The sequence below is a fragment of the Chelonoidis abingdonii genome, chromosome 7, assembly GCF_003597395.2.
Source record: "Chelonoidis abingdonii isolate Lonesome George chromosome 7, CheloAbing_2.0, whole genome shotgun sequence".
NCBI lineage: Eukaryota > Metazoa > Chordata > Testudines > Testudinidae > Chelonoidis > Chelonoidis abingdonii.
The window spans coordinates 16670031-16693603 of NC_133775.1; the positions used below are offsets into that span (position 1 = coordinate 16670031).

The 23573-nt window shown below is 39.4% G+C and overlaps 1 protein-coding gene and 1 pseudogene across 1 annotated transcript; both read right to left on the minus strand.

Moving 5' to 3' along the window:
• The window catches only part of LOC116833776 (FRAS1-related extracellular matrix protein 1-like), an 87243-nt pseudogene extending 70187 nt beyond the window's left edge, over positions 1-17056 (minus strand).
• LOC116833794 (small ribosomal subunit protein eS28-like) lies at positions 65-404 on the minus strand. Its single transcript, XM_032795532.2, has one exon. It carries the CDS (start codon positions 401-403, stop codon positions 194-196), a length of 210 nt encoding a protein of 69 aa, XP_032651423.1. The 5' UTR covers position 404; the 3' UTR covers positions 65-193.
• Positions 17057-23573: the final 6517 nt, after the last annotated feature.

The following is a 23573-nucleotide window of genomic DNA, read 5'->3' on the forward strand; positions in this document are numbered from 1 at the left end:
CAGTCTTGACATAGAGATAAGAGAGTGGTTTGGGGTTTTTTTTAACTAGAAAAAAATCCTTTATTTTAGTCTCTGAAACACAACATTCCCCTTCATTAAGTCAAGCGGAGTAGGTATGAACTGTCGCCTCTTCATTAGAGGAAATCAGAAATGGTAGTCACATCAGGCTTGCCATTGAGCTGCAGCACGCAGATCAGCGTAATCTCCTTGCTTCATGCCCAGATTTCAGCAGCATCAGGACATCCCCCTCATGGACAGGCCTCTTTACATTCTGGATGATGGATCTACTGGTGTCATCCATGAATTCAACATGAACCTGGGTGCACTGGCCCTGCGAACCCAGCCGACCCAGCACCTTGGTAACCTGGACCAGTTTGAGGGGCTGTATGTGGCTCATATCCATGGTGGCTGCTCCGGTTGGTGGAAGGCAGATATATCAGCTCTAGAATGGTGAAGGCCCTGTGACCTATGAGTGGAAAAAAGGTTACCTCAGGATAATCAGACACCTGAGTCCAGTTAAGGGCTGCCAGTGACCTTTCAAAACCTCTCTTTGGGTGAGAGAAAGGAGGGGAGAGCTATGAGAGAAGCTGCAGCAGAGGCACTGGCAGCAAGAAGGAAAGGCTTGTCCTCGTGGAAGGCTGTCTCTCCTCCCTATAGGGAAAGAAAGTTAACAGCTGCTTGGGATAGGTCGGGTAACTAGAAGCCAGCGTAGTAAGATAACGCCCTGAAGAGGGGGCAGGGGAAAGTATTTCTGTTTGCATTGTGAGTTGGGGTGGGGGCGATGTTTTGCTTAAGATAACTCCTTGGAATAACCCTGTGGCCAATCATGTAAATAGGGGGAAATAAAGCCAGAGTGAGGGCGAAAAAAACCCTCCAGAGTCGGACTGATTTATTCCATCAACCCCACTGCACAAGGGAGAAATGCTGAGGCCGCTAAGGTAAAGGTGGTGTCCTGCCACAAAGGGCATAGTTAGGTGAAGGAGACTGAGATCAGAGAATGGCCCGAAGCACAAATGCATATTAGATAACTGTATTAGTTTTAACGAATAGGGGCCTGAAGTAAAAACTCAAAGAAAAAACAGCAATGAAAGTGACTAAGCTTTAATTAAACTTAATGTTAACAAACATTGACTGTTATTTTGGGAATATTATCAGTGATCATCTTCTACTCTGAATATGATCAAAACCTTGCCAGTGACTAGAACTGCTTGAATAGTTTAATGAGTTTTGCCTCTTTCTGTTAATAAAGCATCCACCTTTCATAATTACTTGTCAAATACTTCCTGCAAATAATTCTTGGTTTGTAGATTGTTCATGAGTAGTTCACTGTATTTAATATTCTAAATTCCAGTTGCCTTGGACAAACAGATCAAGGAAAGACTCAGTTATTTGACTGGAGTGCTTTAACTGGTTCCAAGTGTGTTCTTAAAAGTCACTTTCCACAGACATTCTCTAATACTGACAGAGTTGCCTGTTTTACTGAACACGCCTGCCAGTGAACACATTTGCTAAAACATTTGTGGAAAGTACACATAACAGGAGCATGAATATAGATGGAGCAAATTCAGTGAATAATTCCAACTAATAGGACCAGAAAATGTTTAGCCTGTTCAAAAGAATGAAAGCACACTGGAAAGTCCAAGCATACAGCTTTTGGAATGACTCATTTGCCAGTTAGTACCAGACCACTGTCCTGGCATATAGGGTCCTGCATTCACATCCCATTCTCATCCTTTCACTGCCTAGGCCAACAAGAGGCAGAAGAATCACAGCAGTAATGGTCTCAGCTTAATGGGAGACAAAATGCTTCACAATGCCTTAGCAGTCATTGCAAACTCACTAAATTGGACAAGAAGCAGTGCTCCAACAGGACTTGCTGGGTCCCACCTCTGGCTAAAAGATGTTAATACAGAATAAGCCCAATGCAGAGAGAGCAGAAACACCCTCCCCTATCATGGAGGACTGCTGTTCTTTTTAGTCAAGAAGAAGTTATGTTGAATGGGAAAGGCTTTAAAAGTGGAGCAAGGGAAGTTAGAGCTGCATGCGAACAATTATGTTACAGCTTCAGACTGAATGCTGGAAGTACCTCAATTCACAGGAAGAAGTCAGGCAACAATTGTATGGGGCAAAGGAATGTATCCTCATAAAATAAGCAAAAAAATATATTGGTTGACTGGTTTGAATATTTGAAGCACCACAAGCAAAAACCAGCACACACTTGAATAATCATCCTTTTTGTCATAGATTCAAATCCCTCAACTCTCCTGTTTACTCTAGAGCTGTACAGTGGAAAGTCATTAGGAAGGCATCATGTCGACAGATAATTAGGATATTTGATAAATACCTCAGGTGCTTCATCATCCACAGGCATCACTGCAATGTTAAAGTTGAGTCCAGCCACTATTCGTCCGTGCTGGTCACTAACAGAAAACTCAAACTGTACAAACAGTAGGTCAGGACCACTCTCTCTCTCTGGAGGCATGTATGCCAGTTTTAAATGTGTTACAGCATGCTGTGGGAAACAGACGTGACAGTATCACATAGACCTCACAAGTTTCATTTCCTGAGTTATGGATGGAGAACATAATGCAAGATGTGGCACTGGTGAAAACCACTGCACCCTGACTCACTTGGCATATTCATCATAAATCAACCTCTTACTGTAATCAAAATGAATGCAATCAAGCAGTTCTTCTGGCAAGATCCTCTTGATGTACATATACAGCAGAGCATTTGCATGTTTTTGAAACATTATCAAGAAGGAAACCACTCAGGATCATTGGGACTTATTGCAACCATGCTGGGCCAAACTGATCCTTGGTGTAACTCCATTGAAACAAGGGAATTTGACCCACTGCGTGATCATAGAAACAATGAAAACATCATAATCAAAGGAGATTTAGGTGTCCAAATCCAACTGGAAAATCTTCCCCCAATGCCTACTTTAATCAAAAGATCTGATTCGGTAAAATGAGTGCCTTTAAAAAATATTATACACTTACAACCTGGAGTGAATTTACCCCGGTATTTCTGAGTACACTGCATGTATCATCGTTTAGGTAAATACCACCAAGCTGCAAAACTTTGTTTAGTAGCATCCAGTGTACCATTCATTACAGGTGAAATCCAGCCCTCTGAAGTTGGACAGCATCATGACTAGTCACTGTTTAAATCCCACTCAAAACAGCACTACATAATTTCTAGTATTTAAAATATTCCAGTTTACCTGAGTGAAAGATGTCAGCATAGAAATAGCAGGATCTTTTTTATAGCTTTCCATGCTGTCTATGAAAATTAGCTTCATCACATATAAATTCTGTAAGAGGGGGAAAAGGTTAGATCTTTTCTTAATTGGCTTATAAAGTCTAATTTAGCCCATCAGTTTCAGACATACCCAGGAGAAGAGGGAAAGAAACATGATTTAGTAACCATGTACATAAGCTGATTCTCTGGGGACTTGGTGTCTGTAAAGTGGAGGTGATTCTTTGTGATGTGTGCAATCTTAGTTTCTCTGACAACAAGTTGTCTGGTAGTCCCAGGAACTTCCTCTGGCAACGGGTCTTTCACCAGCATAACATGAATCATTACAGTCTACAAAAGAACTGAAAAATTTGGAAACATAGACCATAAAATCTGATCAGCAGCAGCTAGAGAATTCTGCTCTGCTGCTAACAGTAAAACATGTTTGGAAATGAAAAATACAATTTTCCATTTATCTTGTGCTTTCCAATACCTTGATATTTCTATTCATTTATTTTATTTGTGCAATCCTTCCAAAGGAAACATGAGAGGGAACTAATAGCTAAATCTTTAATTGTATTCCTGATCTTTTTAATTCTGGTGCAAATCAGGAGTAATTCCATTGATTTCACTGCAGTAAAAACTAATTTTCCACAAGTATGAGATGAGAATCAGGCTCTTGAAGTATAACGTTAGCTTTTAGCAAGACATTTGTTACAAAAGTCCCATCATCCACATAGTTCCTTGCTATGCAGTACTATATCTTCTGGGCTTCCCCCCTCACCCACCACCATCACAGCATGCTGGACCATAGTCAAAAAGCTAGCCATACTCACTTAAGTATCTGAAAGGTTAGGAGGTTCCTGACTGTCAGATAAGATGAAATCAAATGAGTCTTGAAAAATCTCTCCTCCAAGATGGTGATAGTAAATAAGGCCATGGAAGACATTCCTTTGCAAGAAGGTTGACACAGGAATACCTTGAAAATACAATAGATACAGCACAAATAGTTTTCAGAAAACAATCCTTGGCTTTTCTCCCCTTCCATTAACTGGTAGTCCCATCCCACCACAGTAGTATCCTAGAGTGTGGGGCATATACCTAGTATGTTTTATATAGCTGTTCATTATCCTTAAAAAAGCTACCTATCTCAAAAAGTTACTAGTTATTCAATTGTTGAGTAATACAAATTGACTGTTTCTTTCAGAGACCATCAGCATTCTACTGGTCCACCTGGAAAGTGTGTCTTGATAATCTCTCCAGCACTGAGTGGCTTGGTTATCTTGCAGATAATATAATAATGACTTGGGTCAAAATCAGACAACATTAACATGTGCTTTTCTGTGAGGACTGTGTCCCCTTCTGCCAGCTGAAAGACAATGTTGCTCATCAGAAATGGTGCACTGTCATCTTTAGGGAGGATGTTAATCAGAAACCTGTACCTTCCATCAAAGATTCTGAAGATTGCATAGTCCTTGGTTGCATCACTATCACCATGCTGAAAACGAACTCCATCTTTGAGATCTTTAACTGTGAATTTGAAGCCTTTGCCTCCCGTTATATAAATGCAGGATGAGAGTTACCATGTGCTGTTTCTATCAACATAAATCACCAACAAAGTTTTAACATCTGCGCAGCCATGACACAAAGCTTCTACTCCAGTGGGTAAGGGCTTGATCCAAAGCCTCTTGCAGTCAACAAGACCCTTTCCGTTCACTTCAATAGGTTTTAGACTAGGCCCAAAGTAGTAAAATGATAATGTTTTCCAGAGATACACTGTATTGTAATAATACTTATTGACTTTGATTGACAGTTTGGAAGCCATGAAGATCTGCACACCACAAATGGACAAGACAGCATGCATCTAGGAATCATTCAAACTCAAAGAATTGTTTGGTTTTTTTTTTTTAACAGCATTAATAGCTCCTCAAATATTTTAAAACAGGTTCATGATTGTTAAACAGGCCTTTATTAGAGCAAAAAGATACTTCAACTATTACTGGACAAATCCATTTGCTTATCTGAAGTTTCCCAAAAATGAAGTATTAAAACTATAATAGTGTCCCTCCTTCCCCTGCCATAAACACAGAACACTAACAAAATGAATGCTTTGAAGTCACTATGAACAATCTCCCAGGAATCATTTTCCCTTATCCTCTTTTTCCTCCTGAACCCCTATGAAATGCTGCCTTGTCTGGTTTGGTCATCCATCTGTTTTATATTTTAAACTCTTAGGACAGGGGGAGGATCTTGGATCAGACTGAGGGCCCTTCAAAACAACTGGAAGCCTAGCAGATCCAACCCACGTATAGGGGAATCTTTAGGCAGAATACAGCCACTGCAGCAGCTCCTACACCGCCTCCCCTCCTAGCTTCCATTGCAAAGGGTATTTCAGAGAGAAAGGGAATATGGCTGAGTATTCTTATTGCCCAGAAATTTGCAGCTGCTGAAACAGCCACCTGGAGTCTGTGGGAAACAGGGTAATAAAAAGCAGCCTGAAAAGTACTGAGGTAACACTCATGGAGTGAAAGTTGGCAACACTAATATCACAGCAACAGAAGCAGAATAAAGGAAGAGGTATGTGTTCATAGCAGCTCTGGTTGAAAATTTTCAAACAAAACAACAGTGTTAAGCAAGCCAGAGAGACTGCAGTGCATCATGGGAAATGTAATATGGCTCAGGTAGAAACTGAAATTAACATCAATAAGGAACTAAATGTTTCATTTTGGGTCAACAAGCAGAAAAGAAATATTTTTATTTGTGAATGTTAAAACATTGTGTTTCAATGGGAAGTTTCATTCTGAACCATAATTTTTCAAAACTTTTCATTGCACAATTTTTTTAAATATTTTGATTTTTTTTTATCTAATTAAAGATGAACACAAGGGATGAAATATCAGAATTTTCCATGGGACAAAAAATTCCATGTTTCAATCAGCTCTACTAAAGAGACATTTGTGTCTAGAAATGCACAACGGGCATGTGTTTGAAAGGGTTCTATGAATTTAATGATGTATGTTTGGAAGCAAGTAACTGAAGCTTCAGGAGAGGCAGCATATGCATTGCTAACATCAGTTCTTCACAGTGAGATTATTGGGGAACCTGTGTTGCAAAGTTTTCAGATTTGGGATTCTAATTCACTTTCTCAGATTTCAGGGATGTTCAGATCAGTGGTTCCAATTCAGGTGCATCTCTAAAATGAGGCCGGATTTAAGAGTTTCAGAGAGCTGGAGGGATAGGTGAATCAAATAGTAATCACAAATCTTACAGGTTCTTACAGTTTCAGGGAACTTTAGCTATTTTATCCAGAACATCTGAAAAAGAAACAAAATATGAAACCTGGCCCAAGGAATCGGTTGGGGTATAGGAGGGTTGGTATTTTGTTCTGGGAAGCTCACTGTGAAAAGCAAAGTTAAGCAACCTGTTCAAAATTGAATAATCAATTCATCAAGACAGTTCACACGCCTTCATGCCCATCTGTGATACAGTGTACTTCGAACTATGATCCATCCATGCTGTGGTTCTTCCACCACCACCAGCTGAACAGCATCAAGTTTATCATTGCCCACAATCTGAAAGGTACCCCAGGTAACTGGATGTGATTGAACTTCCAATAAGTCAAGCCCTATAATGTACACATGTAAGCATAACAGTTTAAGGATCAATCATAAGGATTTGGAAGACTGTTCTTCAAATATTATTCAGCAGGTGGTACAGCAAAATTACTGGGGCTAAATCCACCCTCTTAGGCTCAGCTTAAACAGCTGGGCTTGGTGAAGGGAGATTCTATGGGATTGTAAAGAAAGGAAAGAGTCATTTCCCCAAGTTGCTGTGCAGATCTGCTGAGACTGCAATAATCACCCTGTGCCTCATACCCAGAGTGAACAGATGGTGGGTCTACTTCCCAAACACCCCACTGCACAAGGACACAGAAGGAACCTTTTCAGAGTCAGAATCTGCAGTGTGCAGGGGGTGCAAAACCCCCTGCATAAGCTCCCATTCTATCCAATCTGTCTGCTGCACGTCAGAATTGCACACAATTTGCTGCATTTAAAGTCCTCCCTGACACAGAAGGAGAGGGCAAGATTTGCCCTTAGGAACAGGATCTCCATTTCAGAAGAAACACAGTCAGCTCAAACCTTTGCTCAGTCAAACCAAACTTGCAGAATTTGCACGTTTCAATACATCTCAAATTTGTGTTCTCAAATCCTGAATTTCCTTATCCTGCCCAGGACGGGATAGAAAAATCAGGTAACAGTGCTGGAAAGACTGTTTTTAAAGTGTTCTCAATAAGAAATAAAGGAAAGTACTGAAAACTTTGCAAGAAAGTCTGTCCTCATGAGATTTCCAGCTTACGTTTAGTAAAGCATACTTTATATTATGCCTTAACTGAGTTAACATTAATGTATCTGTATTGTACCTTTGGCATCTTCTGTAGGCTGAACAGCTTTTGCTAAAAGAATATCTTTTATTAATATACATGTTTCTGTTGGAAACTTTGTAAGTTCAGGGTTCACTAGAACTGTGTTAATTACCAGGTTAAAAAAGACTGCAACACTTAATTGTACTAAAACAGGCAAGCTGAGCGATTACATAGTCCAGATGATTGTCAGATATTAGTGATATGTTGTACTGCAGCCTGGAGCCTTACAATTCTGTTCGGCCTGGTGGAGAATTGCTTGTCTGCGGGATGAAATCCACTAAGTAGCAGAGATCCTGTTTTAAAAAAAAAAAACAAAAAAAAAAAAGCGCAGCTTCTTTCTTGCCAGACGTGGAATTTCAAGGCTCCAGTACTGTAGGTGACTGTAAGGGTATATTAGAACTGGTAACTTTAACTACAGAAAGTCAACTTCACAAAGTACGTGTGTTGCAAGTGCAAACTGGAATGAGGCACATTTATGTTCAGTAAATTCCAGCAGCATCTTCTTTTACTTGAAACGTGCTTATCTTAACCACAGAATCTTTTGGTTTTTGTCCATCAGGAGTTTGAAGATTTGGCTATATCTAATATAAGAACAAACAAACAAACAAACAGCAAAACCAAACCAAATTCTCTTCTTGCTTACAATGGTGTAACTCTACCAGTGGGATTACTCTGGATTTACACTAATGTAAGAGAAAGGATTCTGGATGCTTGTTTTTCTAGCACCTGCCAGATATGTACAAGAAAATAAAATGAAATAAAACGTAACAAAACTTAACTATCTTAAACAACAGATAGAAAAAATGAGGAGGCCCAATTTAAAAACAGAAGGGGAGAGGGAAGGTAATTACAGAGCTAAGAGTAGTTATTCTGTAGACCCACTGAGGAATCTACAGGACCTTAGTGCTTGTCTCAACACCAGAGATGCATCTGTAGCACAGATTGTTTACAGTACACACCAAAGCATTGTGAATTCATACATTTAAACAACCTTGGATAAAATTCCTCTTACCCATGTTCCATGCAACCCTAGGAGCACTTCTGATTGGAAAATGGACCATGATAGGAGAAATGCTCATGAAGGCACTATCAATTGCTTGAAACTCAACATAGCAAAACAAACACTCCATGAAAGATTAACGCAACATTTGGCAACTGGCAAGCTTGCTGTGGATGCAGGTACAGTAATTCTGACTAAGAGCACTCCAGGTCCATGCCTCACCTCATAGTTCTGTCTCTCAGAATGAGTGATGTTGGGTGACTGACAGGCAATCTTCATGTCGAGTGAAAGATGTAATGGCCTTGGTGTGGTCCTCCCGATGGGTAATATACCCTTCTAGTGGGCATGAACACGCTGAACACTAATCTGTCTTTTGGGGTTTCTCCAGCTTCAGCATCTAGAGCTGCTGTTGTAAGTGGGGTGAGAATAAACTGATCAATCTCCAAGATGAACATGGATATAAATGCAGCTTGGGCCTGTGTATTTTGGATGGCTCCCTTTATTCCCACAGGAATCCAAACATTATCTGTCTACAAACAAGAAAACTCAGCTAATCCCTTTGCAAACACTTCAAGAGGAAATATATGTATATCCAGAAATGTATATATTGCAAGTAATTTTGGGGGACCCATCACCAGATTTAAAACAAACAAAAGGAAGTACTTCTTCACAAAATGCACGATCAACCTCTGGAACTCATTGCCAAGGGATACTGTGAAAGCCAAAACTATAACTGGGTTCACAAAAGAATTGATAAGTTAATGGAGTCCATCAATAGCTATTAACCAAGATGTTCAAGGACACAACTCCATGCTGTAGTTTGCCAGAAGATCCAATTGCCAGAAGATGGATGACAGGGGATGGATCACTCAATGTTTGCCCTGTTCTATTAATTCCCTCTGTCCCAGCCACTGTTGGAAGAGGACACTGGGCTAGATGGACCACTGGTCTGATCCAGTATGGCCATTCTTATGTTCTTACCATAGTACCTGGACTCTATTAAATAAAATGAAATCAACTAATATACAATTGACCAGAAAATCCCTTTCAAACTTTGTCCCAAACTTTTCACACCTCCAACTAACTATATTCAATAACTGAAAAGCCTGAAAAGTAAGAAAAAGAAATCAGAAATGCAGAATGCAACCATAATAAATTGGCACAGGCTCTCAAGAATTGTCAGCAAGAGCAAGTTCTAGAGCAAAGGACCTTCAAAAAGAACAAACAGCCACTCACCCTGGCCATGCCCCATAAAGGAGTCAACTTTATCTGTTTATCACATATATTAAAGACTGCTGAAAGATCTAAAAGCAGCAAGGCAGTAGTCCACTAGATAGGGCATTCAGCTGGGAGTCTGGAAGCTTGGGTTCTATTCCTAGTTCTGTCACAGACCTGTTGCATTATCTCAGGCAAGTCATCTCCCCTTTCTTTGCTTCTGTTTCGTCTCCTACATTTTGTCGGTCTGGGCCATATATTCCGTAAGCAGTTTGGGAACAGTCTCTTACTATGTGTTTGTATCATGCCTAGCAGAATGGGACCCAGATCTCAGCTAGATCCTAGAGTGCTGCCGTAATTCTACTACTAATAAATAATAAGGGACAGCTGATCTCTTCCCATGGTCATCAAATAAGTAAGTGCAGACTTACGTCATACCTAGGTCTAAAACAAGACCAATAGGATTCAAAGAAGCTAGAGAAATCAACGCATATCTTCAGTTAGGTCAACTTCCACCTTCTCGATTTACTTCTTCAAAAGGGGAAATCTCTAACAAACTTGCTATGTCCACCCTGACTAATCTCAGAAGAGTGGGTGAAATCCCGGCCCTGTTGAAAACAGTGAAATTTTTGCCACTGAATTCAATGGGGCATGGATTTCACTCATAGCCATTGACGCAACTATTGCTTGCGTTAGGGTGGTAGGCAATTTGATATGGAGAAGGAAGGAAGGCCTATCAATAACAGACCAAGCACTCTCCATTTGCCTTTTTTTTTAGCCATGCAAAAGTCAAACAAGAGGAGATATGTTTTTACTGCCCAGTCCTATTAATGTCCGGTGCTCACTCCTCCAGATAACTTTGCTTTTGGATGGGTGATACTTCCTCCTCTCCTTCCACTGCTTGGCTTCAGCAGCTTTTTCAAAATTTGCAAATATGAATACTTGAGCAAAAGTGGTTTTTTCTCTTTTGCAAATATTTGGTAACAAAATAATTCATTTAAAACAATTATTAAAATTGCTCCAGTTTCATATGAGTTTTGTAAACTTGAAGCAGGCAATGTCAGAAATTGTGTGTGTGATGAAATCACTAATATTTCTATATATTGCACAGTCTCATTAAGGCACTTCAAAACGTGAGTCATGCCAGGGTAATGCCACTCCCAGGGAGATTGAAGCCTGTGACTTTCTACTCATTCTCAAAGGTGCACCCAAGTTAAGACCAATAATTCAATACAGCACAGACATCCAGCTTGCAATGTTTTATTGTTTTTGCGAGTGATTGTCAAAATTGGTTATCTGCTCTCACCTGTAATGGACATTGGCTCTTTTTATCTCTGATCTCCACCTGGATGGAGATGTAAACTGTGTGAGGGGATAGGGGGCTGAGGTGTTGATATCGGAGTTGCATCTCCAGGAAATCTTCACAGTTGGTCTTTAGAATATGCACTTCCTTTGATCCTGGATGGCAGGCATTAAACCGTACATTTAAGTCAAAAAAATCTTCTGACAATTATTGCATCACGATCTTTTGATTGGCCAATGATTTGTATGAATTTGTAGTTTAGACTGTAAGCTCTTTGGAATAACTGTAGGTACTCTACATACAAATGCCCAGATCTTGTACAAATTTAGGCATGTAAATAACTTTACCTATCTAAGTAGTCCCGTAGACTTCAATGGGATTACTCACATGTAATAAATTAAGCACATCCATAGGTTTTTTCAAGATTGGCACCTATGTTTGTACAGTACACAACACAATGGAATCCAGAACCTAACTAGGTCATCCACATGCTACTGTAACTTACTTATTAAAGATTATTGAAATATGGGGAGACTCCCCCTAGGCAACATTCCAATTTTTTGGTAGAAAATAGAAAACTGAAATATTTCGATTTGGAAATATCTCTTGCAAAATCTACGGAAATTGTTGTTTGGGTGCCTCCTGCTCCCATTCTTCTGTCTTCCACCTCCCTTGATGAACCCTGTGTCCCCTGTTGGAAAGGAGAGGTAATCCATCATGGGAATCACTGGTCAAGAGTTCTGACAGAAAATTTTCCACAAGCCCTAATCTTTAAATAATAATGCAAACCAGATAACCAAATACTGAATCCTACAGTATTTCAAAATGAGAAGATTTGATCTGGGTCCTTCTGATCCTGTTATTTCTATTCTTAGTTCTACTGTTATGCATTTTTGTAGAAAGAGTTAACTATTTACCAGCTTAAAAACACAAGAAAATAAAATGTGTGTGTTATTTATTTTCTGTCACTTTTCTACAAGAAGGGGAACACAGTTTGCTTTCGACTTTCTTCTATGTTCAGGACTGAATGATTCCTCAAACAACATTTTGTTTTTAAACTATTCTTACATCAATAAAACTACTTGGATGCTGGCAAGATTCCCTTGTCTCTGGAGAATTCAGCACTTGTCCTATGGCCCACAGCCCCATTCACAAACTCTGCTCTACAGATTTACTATTTTTGCATGAGGAAATTTGGAAGATGCAGAGCAAAGTTGAAAAAGCTCCCACAGTACAACTTTATCTCCTTGTCAAGAATAATACAGCACATACATTTTTTAACAAGATTTTAAATAAAAAGAATCTCTCTCCACCCCACTAAAAAAGTACTGTAGATGTAATGAATGTTTTAAAATTCATCACTCGTCCTTGCTCTAGTTTTTTCAGAAGCTTGGGTACATATCCACTCCTATGGGATCCTCTGCTACAATCTGGCCAAAAGCAGGAAGTGAGGCCTCTGAAGACATGATCCTAATGGTACAGACCGTACCTAGCCCATCAGCATTGTACTTGAAAGTCAAGACACTTCTGTCCACTTGCTTAGATATGCCAAGAAACTCAGGAATGTCTAGAGAGCTTTTTCCAAACTGAGTAATATTTGATGTTGGATTTCTGATCTCTACATGAAGAACAAAAGTCTCTACAATGGTCTCCAGTTCAGTAAACCAGATGTGAGAGATTTAATATTGTATTACATCCTATATAAAGAAACGCAATTTGTTTTAGCCATTTATGTAGCGACCTATGAATGCATTTATTGTACAATTTTACTTTCAGCAAAATCTATATTGTAAATTGACAGTCAATAGGAATGAGGGTGCTCAATGCCTCACAGAATCAAATTCTTAAAAATAATACTTTGGACTTGCATTGTGGGCCAAATCCTCAGCTGCCACAAATCAATAAGTCAATTTACAGCAGCTGAAGATATGACCCCATACATTTTTCGTTCCCTGTGATCGTCTCAGTAAATACTAATGAAAGTTCAGAATACCTCCCAGAAACAGAGAATGTATCCGTTTTACGATTGGGAGAAGTAAATCACACAATGATTAAGGGACCTGCATAACCTCACAAAGGCAATCAGTGGTACTGCTGAGGATAGAACCCAAGATTCCTGACTCACATGTCTCTGCTCTAGCCCCTAGATGACTATCATTGCTGTACTCGGTTATATCCTATCAATACTTTCAATGCTGCTTCCCAGCATGCTGTTCATTGTCTTAACATTTTCCTAAGATCTATGCAAACATCTCCATCTATGCAAATCATTTACAAGACAAGATCCTATCTTCAATGCCCAAGCATTTTAAAATAAAAATGTATATCAAATAAATGTTTAAATACTCTGACTTTGTGCGTGGTCTTTGAGAAAGACTTGTACGTCAGAAAAACTTAGGTGCATTGCACCAAAGTCAACCCTTGGGAGATCACTGTGAATTTGAATTTCTGCTTTGCTGTTAAAATAAGAAGTAATTTAAAGACAAGAAAATCATTACCTGTTTCCTGGGGGAGATGTGTCTTTGAGGATACTAGCTTATGCCTATGGTTTCACTAACACGATCTTCGCTTCCTATCCGAATTCTACATGGCAAAATTCACCCTTGTGCAGAGGCCTGGCAATGCATCACTTAAGTCCTACTTAAGACCTCAAATAGAGCTTAAGTGGTGCATGGGCCTTGTACTTGCTTTTTCCACAGGAGTGAATTTCACTCTGTGGTACTATACTCATCCTCTTCCCAACTTATATTAAATTGGTAAGTTACCTTTGAATTCATATTTAAGAGGAAAAATATTAGAAAATCTCTGTTGTACTAAACTCTGGTATTATAACACTTTATCTGTAACTGAAAGCTCTTCATCTCCATGTCACATTCAAATGGAGCTCTCCAAGCATGATTACATAGACCAAAGTGGCTCTTTGCGAGTATTGGAGACGGTCTAACTTGGGTAGGAGGGATGTTAATAATGGCTGGGATTTTCAAAGATATCTAAGAAGTTAGTCATTCAGCTCCTGTTGGCTTTCAATGGGACTTGGTGCCTTATTCCATTAGGCCCTTTTGAAAATTTCAGCTAGTAATAATGGGTCAAATCATCACCTTTCTCTCTATATGTGAAGGGTATGAAAATCTCAGTTGTGTAAGGAGGGGGAAGAGAAAATGCCTATGAGACATCTTACCCTCCTGTTCCCTGACCTAGCAAAGGGCTCACCACAAGGATGTGAGGTGGCTATAACACAGAAGACAGCTTGGAATGGGACTTGGAAGGTTTGCTAACAAGGCATTGCAATCTACTATAGCATTCATAGAGCCTAAGAGAGTGTCCTGACTCATTGTAACCCTTTTTCAAGTTGTGAACCTATGTTTAGGAGGACTTCCACAGTCCAGGAGAAGACCTGTTGGCAGAGCTCAATCAGACCTAAGCTAACAGAGCTTGAAGGATGAGGTACAGGGGTCTAAGAAGAAGCATGATGCTACAGAATGGCCTTGGTCTCTGGCAGCTCCCTGAGAGCTACCAGTTTGAGGATCATCCTGTAGAAGGGAGGGGCAAACCTACCTTCACCTAATACAATAACGTGGTTGAAATTTCACAAGGGCAACTATCTGAATTTCCTGTCCCCCATAGGGATTTTTCCATGCAGGGGATCGATTTTGGATGAAGTTTCTACTGTAGTTTAGAATGCTGCACTGCGTTCTGAGCAACCTGGGCAGGAGGGGTCTTATAAATAAATGGTGAATATTGGAGATTGTAAAAGGATTATGGTCCTGATCCTACACCAATTGAAATCAACAGCAAAGCTCCCACAGATTTCATCTGAGCTGGACAAGGATGCAAATGAATATACTTTTTCATCTAAAAGTCACTCTAGAAGGAAAGTAACAAACACATATTTAAGAACGTTTGACCAAAAACAGCAACAACAAAAACCTCACTTAATTTCACAGACCAACTTTGATATAATTGTTTTGTTTTCAGATTTTCTTCTTATGGATTAAAATTATTTTACTCAAATACACATACAGGGACAGGGATTTTTGCTATACCTTGAAATTCAATTTTGTAAACAAATTTAAGACTTTTTTTTATTGTTATGATCCCTGAATCCCAGCAAATGAAAATGCTCTTGAAAGGAAATTACTTAAATATCTGCTATTTCAGCACCAATGAGAACCTACCTATAAATTCGCAGCCTCACATGGCCCTCTTCCAAAAGTGGGCAGCCATTATGAACATATTGTATTTCACTGGGCAAGAAGTGGCTGTCAAATATCTCTTAAGGTAAGCAGCATCAACAAACTGATAAAAATAATTTTATGTAGTTTTATCAGTCAAATCCTGTAGGCTTCAGTCAGGAAACCAGTGGGAGTTTTGCCTGAGGATTGGGCTGCCAGATTGGACACATACTACACTTTCTGGATAAATTGTCCAGTTAAAATGATCACATAAGATCAAGTAAAAAAGTCTTACTTACCATTGTGTCCATTATTTCACTCACTTCCATGGAGATGTCTTGAACCGGGCCCGTTCACTCTAGAAAGAAATTTTCCCTGGGGGCAGGGACTACCCAATCAATATTGGGTGACATAACTACAGGGCTTATTGCACCTTTGTGTGAAACACTTGCTGATAGACATTGTGAAAGACAGGATATTAGACTAGATGCACCCATTGGTCTGATCCTGTATGCAGTTCCTATGTTCCTAATACGTATCAAACCATGTCAGGGAAAACATCTCTCCCGCTCTTTCATTCTTCATAATTTGAATGGCATTTTTGCTGGGAATTTCTTGGAAACCAGAAAAGTCTGTAAAAAGTGACAGAGTCCTGTGGCACCTTATACACTAACAGTTGTATTGGAGCATAAGCTTTAGTGGGTGAATACCCACTTCACTACACTTCATCAGGGACATCTGACGAAGTGGGTATTCACCCACTAAAGCTTATGCTCCAATACAACTGTTAGTCTATAAGGTGCCACAGGACTCTTTGTCACTTTTTACAGATCCAGACTAACATGGCTACCCCTCAGAAAGGTCTCGTTAACTTCAATGTCTCTTAGTATCTCAGCAACACTTGGGGAAGCTCAATCTTTCAATACTTGCCCTCCCTATATCTCCCATTGGGTGCAGGGCTTGTTACAGAGAAAAAGATAGGAGGAGGGTGCAGATTGTGCCGTGAACATCAAAACTGTGAAGATGGCTCTTATAAAAGGGCTTTACTAAATGGATGAAGCAGTAAAAAATAAGTAAAGCATCAACAAATCTCCCCAGTGCAGCACAGCAGCTACCTGGGAGAGTGCAGCCGTTGTGCGGCACCGGGCAGCATCCCAGGCACCATGGCCAGAAGAGGAGAGACTCTGGCCCCGTCTCCTTCATTTCCCTGACTGATGGCTCCTTGCCCCTCCCCCAGGCGGTAGGGGAGGGGCATGAGATTCTTTGGGCTCCCCCAACCACTGTGCATCTCCGTGGGAAACACTGATTAATGTATCAGCCTAAGCTGTTCTCTCTATCGACTTCAGTTCAGATGAGCCTGCTCAGGAAGATGAGCCTGCTGAAGTTAATTGCCAATGAACTTTGATCGAGCTGATTTACATTTCAAACAACAAAAACAACTGGTCAGAAGTCCATCTGCATTGTGATAGGTTTTGATTCCCATGAGAAGGAGCACTTACCTGAGGTGTAAGTTTCCCCATTCTTTGTGTACCTGGCTCATTTAAAACCACCTCTACCTTACAAGGGTTCCTTTCTTTGGAGACATTAAAACATAATTCATTATCAGTCACATACACCACCCGTCCCCTTTCAACACTGACGTCTTTATTTACTAAGACAAATTTTGCTGCTTCCCCATGTCCAAGATGCACCAGAAATATCATAATATCCAACTTCAGAAAACTGCTCACAGCTTCCAGATTTTGGACTCAGCTATTTCCTTTTATAAGGCAAAGAAATTCAATGGATGAAAGTAATTAATTTATGCAGTTACCGAAGCCTTTTTTGCTCAAGAGAGGCTTGAAAGCTCTTGCAGCTCTGCAGATATTAAAGGGCATTTTGCTTCCTGTTTTATTTTCAAAGTAAAAGAAAAAAATATGACCTATTTTCTCTCATGCTGTTGGGGTTTCTTGCTCCATATCACCCAGTTGCCCAATTGGCTATAGTTAAGTAGCTCACAGGTGTTGTTGGGTATTATAGCAGCATAGTTTGCAGTTCATTTGACAAGCATTCAACAGATGGTGATCATTCCCCTGGTGTTCAAAGTGACTAAAGTCACTCTATGGGGAGAAGAAAGATGCTGAAGTGAAACGGTAGCCTACAATAAAGTAAGAGAAGTCATGAGATCTTTACTTCAGAAGCAGAGGAGACACACACAATAATGGAAATGCTAGCTTGATTCCAACAATATCCAAAGGGTTGGTTGGAGGGTTGGTTTCAAGAAAAAAGTTAATACATGGAACATAATTATCACAGAGCATAGTGCACAACCTGCCTGCACCCTTTCTGTATATAAGATCACCATTATTTGGTACTGTGCTTCAAGGCCTATGCAACACTTATGTAGTGTTTAAAAGGTACATAAACCCTCTGCACAGGCGTGAATTTCACCCCAAATGTGGTCAAACTTGTACATTATAAAAGTAAGAGCTCACCCATTGAATTTATTATAGTCCTTTAGATAAGTGTATCCTAGCTTTTAAGTGTGTTCCCTATCTAGACGTTGTTTATAGGTGGGGCTTGTCAACATGGGGATGCTCAGGAAAATTAATCCAAATTAATGAATTACAACTGGATTAATTAAACTGCATTAAACTCCTGTGTGGAGACGGTCATTCAGAACGAAAGTGGCCTTAATTTGGTATGCCTTAATTAACAAAGCTAAACTAAACTGAAACCACTTCAGAGTCAAATGAGTGTGTTCACACAAGAGTTTAATGAAATTTAACTAATCCAGTAGTAAATGAAATTAACGAAAAGATGTGGATTAACTTCATGGAGTGTCCCCATGTAGACATCTCTAAAAATACTACACTTCAGTTTCCATCTTCATTCTGAGTACCTTCCAAACAACCCATCTGCGTTATGTACCTCCATCCAAAGTGGGGCTAATAATGCATAACCATTTTCATAAAGTGATTAAAAGTTCTAGATAAGTGCTAAGCTTTGTTAATTATAGTGTGAGCTAGTGGTTATAGGATCAGTCTAGGACTCAAGCCTCCTTAATTCTATTCCTAACTATTACTGAACCCACTGTGTAACTTAAAGACAAACAGAGTTACAAAGAGACACCGTATAAACAGTGCTAATTACCTTAGCCGTTGAGGCATCCTCTCTTTTCTTTACAAACTAAAATTCATAAAATTCTAAAAAGGTTCTCTAAATAAATGTTCATGTCCTGACTCCAAAATAATGCAGGGGGTTATTCAAAGCTTGACAAGACATCTTATGTTGTGCCCCAAAGATCAGTAACCTCTGGCTCTTGTGATACACCAGAGAAATGTTAGGCTTTCTACTGAGAACACCCCACTGCCATTTTCTGAGTGTTCAGATGTTGGAACTGCCAGCAGAAGTGGTACAGCAGATCATAACCATTTTAATAGGCTCTCTCGGATATGGGACTTCACACATCAAATACCACCGCCTTGAACTGCACTTGGAAACACATAGCTAGTGCAGACTAAGGAGCATTGGTGTTATATGCTCATTAGTATCCGCCCCCATTTAAGAAATGAGTCACCAAATTCTAAACCAACCGAAGCTTCTATGTGCAGCACCACAAAGCGAGCATTATAGTAATGTAGTCTTGAGGTTACAAAAGCATGAATTACTGGACTGAAGTCCTAAACAGAAGGAAATGGTAAAGACACCCTCCACACTGCATCACTTCATGACAGCCTCAACTCAGACTGAAATTCATGCCTGCAATTTTGCACCATGCAACTTTTGGCATGTTCAAAGCCATTTTTGCACATGTACACTGAGTAAGTATATGAGCAATTCAGAGACCACATTCAAAACTGTAGTCCACTGGGAAGTGCAAAAAAATTTTTCTAAACAATTAAATCTCAGAGCTGTGGAGTTTTAACAAAGCCTGTTTTCTGTGTTCTTGTATTTTATTAACAAAAGCCTGTTTTCTAGTTCATGCCAAGATCTATCATACAAACATGCAAGTTTACAAGGAAGTAGTATTTAATTTAGTGTGCTTTGAGTCTTCAGTTAAAAAAAAAAAAAGAGGCCTTCAAAGTTGGCAATGTCCCTTCATTTCAGCTGTACATGCTTCCATTAAGAAATTGCTACGAAAGGAAATAATTTTTCCATTTGACAGAGGAAAAGTTAGGTCTGTGCAAAATGCATGAGTGAAATTCATCCCCAGACAGAAGGACAAACAAGCCTATGCACTGATTAAATCTCATTTAAGCCCTATTTTCATCACTTAAGTGATGCATAGGCTTTTTCCTGGCTTCCACCCATAATGTACTTACTACCTTGAGTATACCCATTGAAATCAATGAGATTACTCACTGTAGTAAGCACTACTCTCAACAGTAAATGAGATTCTGGCCCTATTCAACTCAATGGGAATTTTTCTATTAACTTTAACTGAGCCAGGATTTCATCCAATATATTCAGGATTAGGTTTTTAGATTCCAATCTCAAAGATTTATACATGTGCTTAATTTTAAGCATGTGGGTAATCCCACTGAAGTCAAGTGAATCTCAAACTTCAATGCAATTATTATAAATTAAACTAACAATAATAAGTCTCCAGGACCAGATGGTATGCACCTAAGAGTTCTGAAGGAACTCAGATACAAAATTTCAGATCTACTCACTGTGGTATGTAACCTATCATTTAAATCAGCTTCCATACCAGAGGACTGGAGGATAGTTAATGTGATGTCAATTTAAAAAAAAAAAAAAAAAAAAGGCTCCAGAGATGATCCTGGCAACTACAGGCCAGTAAGCCTAACTTCAGTACCAGGCAAGTTGATTGAAACTATAATAAAGAACAGAATTATCAGACACATAGATGAACACAATTTGTTGGTGAAAAGTCAACACTGCTTTTGTAAAGGGAAATCATGCCTCACAAATCTGTTAGAATTCTTTGAGGGAGGTCAGCAAACATGTGGACAAAGGTGATCCAGTGGATGTACAGTACTTGAGCTTTCAGAAGACCTTTGACAAGATCCCTCACCAAAGGCTCTTAGGTCATGGAATAAGAGGGAAGGTCCTCTCATGGATCAGAAACTGGTTAAAGGACAGGAAACAAAGAATAGGAAAAATGGTCAGTTTTCAGAATAGAGAAAGGCAAACAGTGTTCCCCAGGGATCTGTACTGGGACCAGTCCTATTCAACATATTCATAAATGATCTGAAAAGGGAGTAAACAGTGAGGTGGCAAAGTCTGCAGATGATACAAAATTACTCAAGATAGCTAAGTCCAAAGTAGACTACAAAGAGATACAAAGGGATCTCATTAAATAGGGTGACTGGGCAACAAATTGGCAGATAAAATTCAAAGTTGCTAAATGCAAAGTAATGCATATTGAAAAACAATCCTTACTATACATACAAAATGATGGGGTCAAAATTAGCTGTTACCACTCAAGAAAGAGGTCTTGGAGTCATTGTGGATAGTTCTCTGAAAACATCTGTTCAATGTGCAGCAGCAGTCAAAAAGTCAAGAAAATATTAGAAATCATTAGGAAAGGGATAGATAATAAGACAGAAAATATAATGCCACTATATAAATCCATGATACACCCACATCTTGAATACCGTGTGCAGTTCTGGTCACTGTATCTCAAAAAAGATATATTAGAATTGGAAAAGGTACAGAGAAGGAAAACAAAAATGATTAAAGGTATGGAACAGCTTCCATATGAGGAGAGATTAAAAAGACAGACCATTCATCTTGGAAAAGAGACAACTAAAGGGGGATATGATAGATGTCTATAAAAGCAAATAAGGACGTTTTATTTACTTCTTCACATAGCACAAGAACCAGAGGTCACCCAATGAAATTAATAGACAGCAGGTTTAAAACAAACAAAAGGAAATATTTCTTCACACAATATATAGTCAACCTGTGGAACTCTTTGCCAGAGGATGTTGTGAAGGCCAAGACTATAACAGGACTCAAAAAAATAATTAGATAAGTTCATGGAGGACCATCAATGGCTATTAGCCAAGATGGTCAGGGATGCAACCCCATGCTCTGGGTGCCCCTAAGCCACTGACTACCAGATTCTGGAACTGGACAATAGGAGCTGGATTGCTTGATGATTGCCCTGTTCTGTTCATTCCCTTTGAAGCATCTGGCATTGACCACTGTCAGAGGACAGGATACTGAGACAGATGGACCAATGGTCTGACCCAGTATGGCCATTCTTATGTTCTTAAATTAACCTATGTTTTTAAAAACACGCTAAAAATACCTTAAGGTATGTCTACAATGCACACTTCTTTCAGCAGCATGTAGTGTACATATGCACATAACATCCCCTCCCCCAGCACAGATAGCAACAGTGAAAGGCTCTGGCAGTAGGGAGCTGCCGAAATATTTCCCCTCTGCCGGAGTGTTTCACTGACAGGGGTAACTCCACAGTGTAGTATGGCTGCAACTTGGCTACTCATACACTACACACCACCAACACTGGTGTATAGGGTAGATGTTGCTTTAGTGTTTTTTCAACATTACATATTTACACATTATACACAGATGTAATCTGTAACACACACATAATATACTAACAACTTTCAGCATTTATTAAATAGCAAGATAGATGTATGATTTCCCGATCCTTCATTTTATTAATTATCATAATATGCAGATATTTGTACAATTTACTTTGCTTTAATGGGAGGGGTTTTTAGTTCAACTTACAGTTTATTTACTAAGTTTTTCCCTACATTTTTAAAACCAGTAAAGACTAATTTTCATAACTGATATATTACAAGCTAGGCCAATTGCTTGTTGTATCAGATTTGGAATGTGTTGCTATACCTTTACACTCCTGAGCATTACAAGGTTCAGTGCTGGAAAATAGTTTGCACTTCTTTAATTCAAAATTAGTATATGGACAAATGAGGTCCACATAAATCCTTCTGAAAAATGATGCAATTAAGTCTGGACTATTTGTAAAAAGGACATGTGGCTGCAATTATAATGACTAAACATCTTGGTAACACATTGACTTATTAGTGCCATAAGTAGTTTGTGCAACACATGCTGAGTAGTCCTCAAAGAAATAAATCTTAACAGTGAGCACTGTTTTAAAATTTAAAAAATCCTGATAATTTTTAAAACTCATGATAAACTATCAGCATAAAATTTCATTACCCTGCCAGTTCTACACAGGGAGGGAGATTCTCTATATGAGGCAGTGGCATGGGGCAGGGAGAGGGAGCTGCCTTAGATGTAGCAGTTCCCCTCTTCCTCTGGACCCAATTCTGGGAGCTTTTCAGGTCTATGATCTACTCTGGGGCTGAGGACATTCCTCCCTGAAAGCTGGTAGAGTCCCAGTGGCACCTGTGGCTACTGACTGGGATTGGATACCAAGGAACCGTACCTGTTTGGTTTTTGATTTCACATTTGATCAGTCACTCACCGTTTTGCATACATTTACTGTATTTAGGTTGCAGTCTTATCAGGGGAGCACTTAGAAGTCCCATCAAGACTATGATCTCATTGTGTTAGCCAACATACAAGCATAAAGCAGGAGTCAGGCCCTGAGCCAAAAAGCTAAAGCCCTGAATTTCAGCAAAGCACTTAAGCACCTACTGCAGTGGGAGTTAAGCACGTGCTTAAGTGCTGAACTGGGGCCTAAACAGGTAAGAGAAGAAGAAAGGAAAAATTATCAGTCTCAATATCTATTTTCAAATTTGCCCTTTCTTAATTTATCTCTGAAGTCCCAACCTTTGCTGTGGGTGTCTATTAAAGGACTGAACCAAGAAATGTGTTTTGCTATTTGTATTTTGCAATTTGAGCCAAGAGTGATTCAGTTTTGAAAAGTGGTTATTTTTGTTATCTGCTGTATGATATTGTAATTTTGCATAGAATTATGCTAAGTATACACTACTAGAGTGTGACGTTCCTCCAGCTATGGCTGGTCTTTATCTCTTGCCTAACACCAATGAGCCCCCTGCTAATCTAGTATGACCGCCATCATCTTGGTCAACATCAGGGACTGAACTAGAGACATCCAGAACTAAAAGCACAAACTTGTATTGCTTGGCTAAAGGACCAGCTCCTGTAGCCAGGAGCTGTAAAAGGCTCTCATCTTATGTAGGCTCACATCTTCAAACTCTCCTTTGCTGTAATTCCTACAAAAAAAACTTAACAGGCTGCTGGTTTGCTGAGACAGCTGCCTCTTGTGCCGAGCAATATTGTCTC

Coding starts and splice junctions, on each gene's coding strand:
- LOC116833794 (XM_032795532.2), bottom strand. CDS start 403: ATGGATATGAGCCACATACAGCCCCTCAAACTGGTCCAGGTTACCAAG.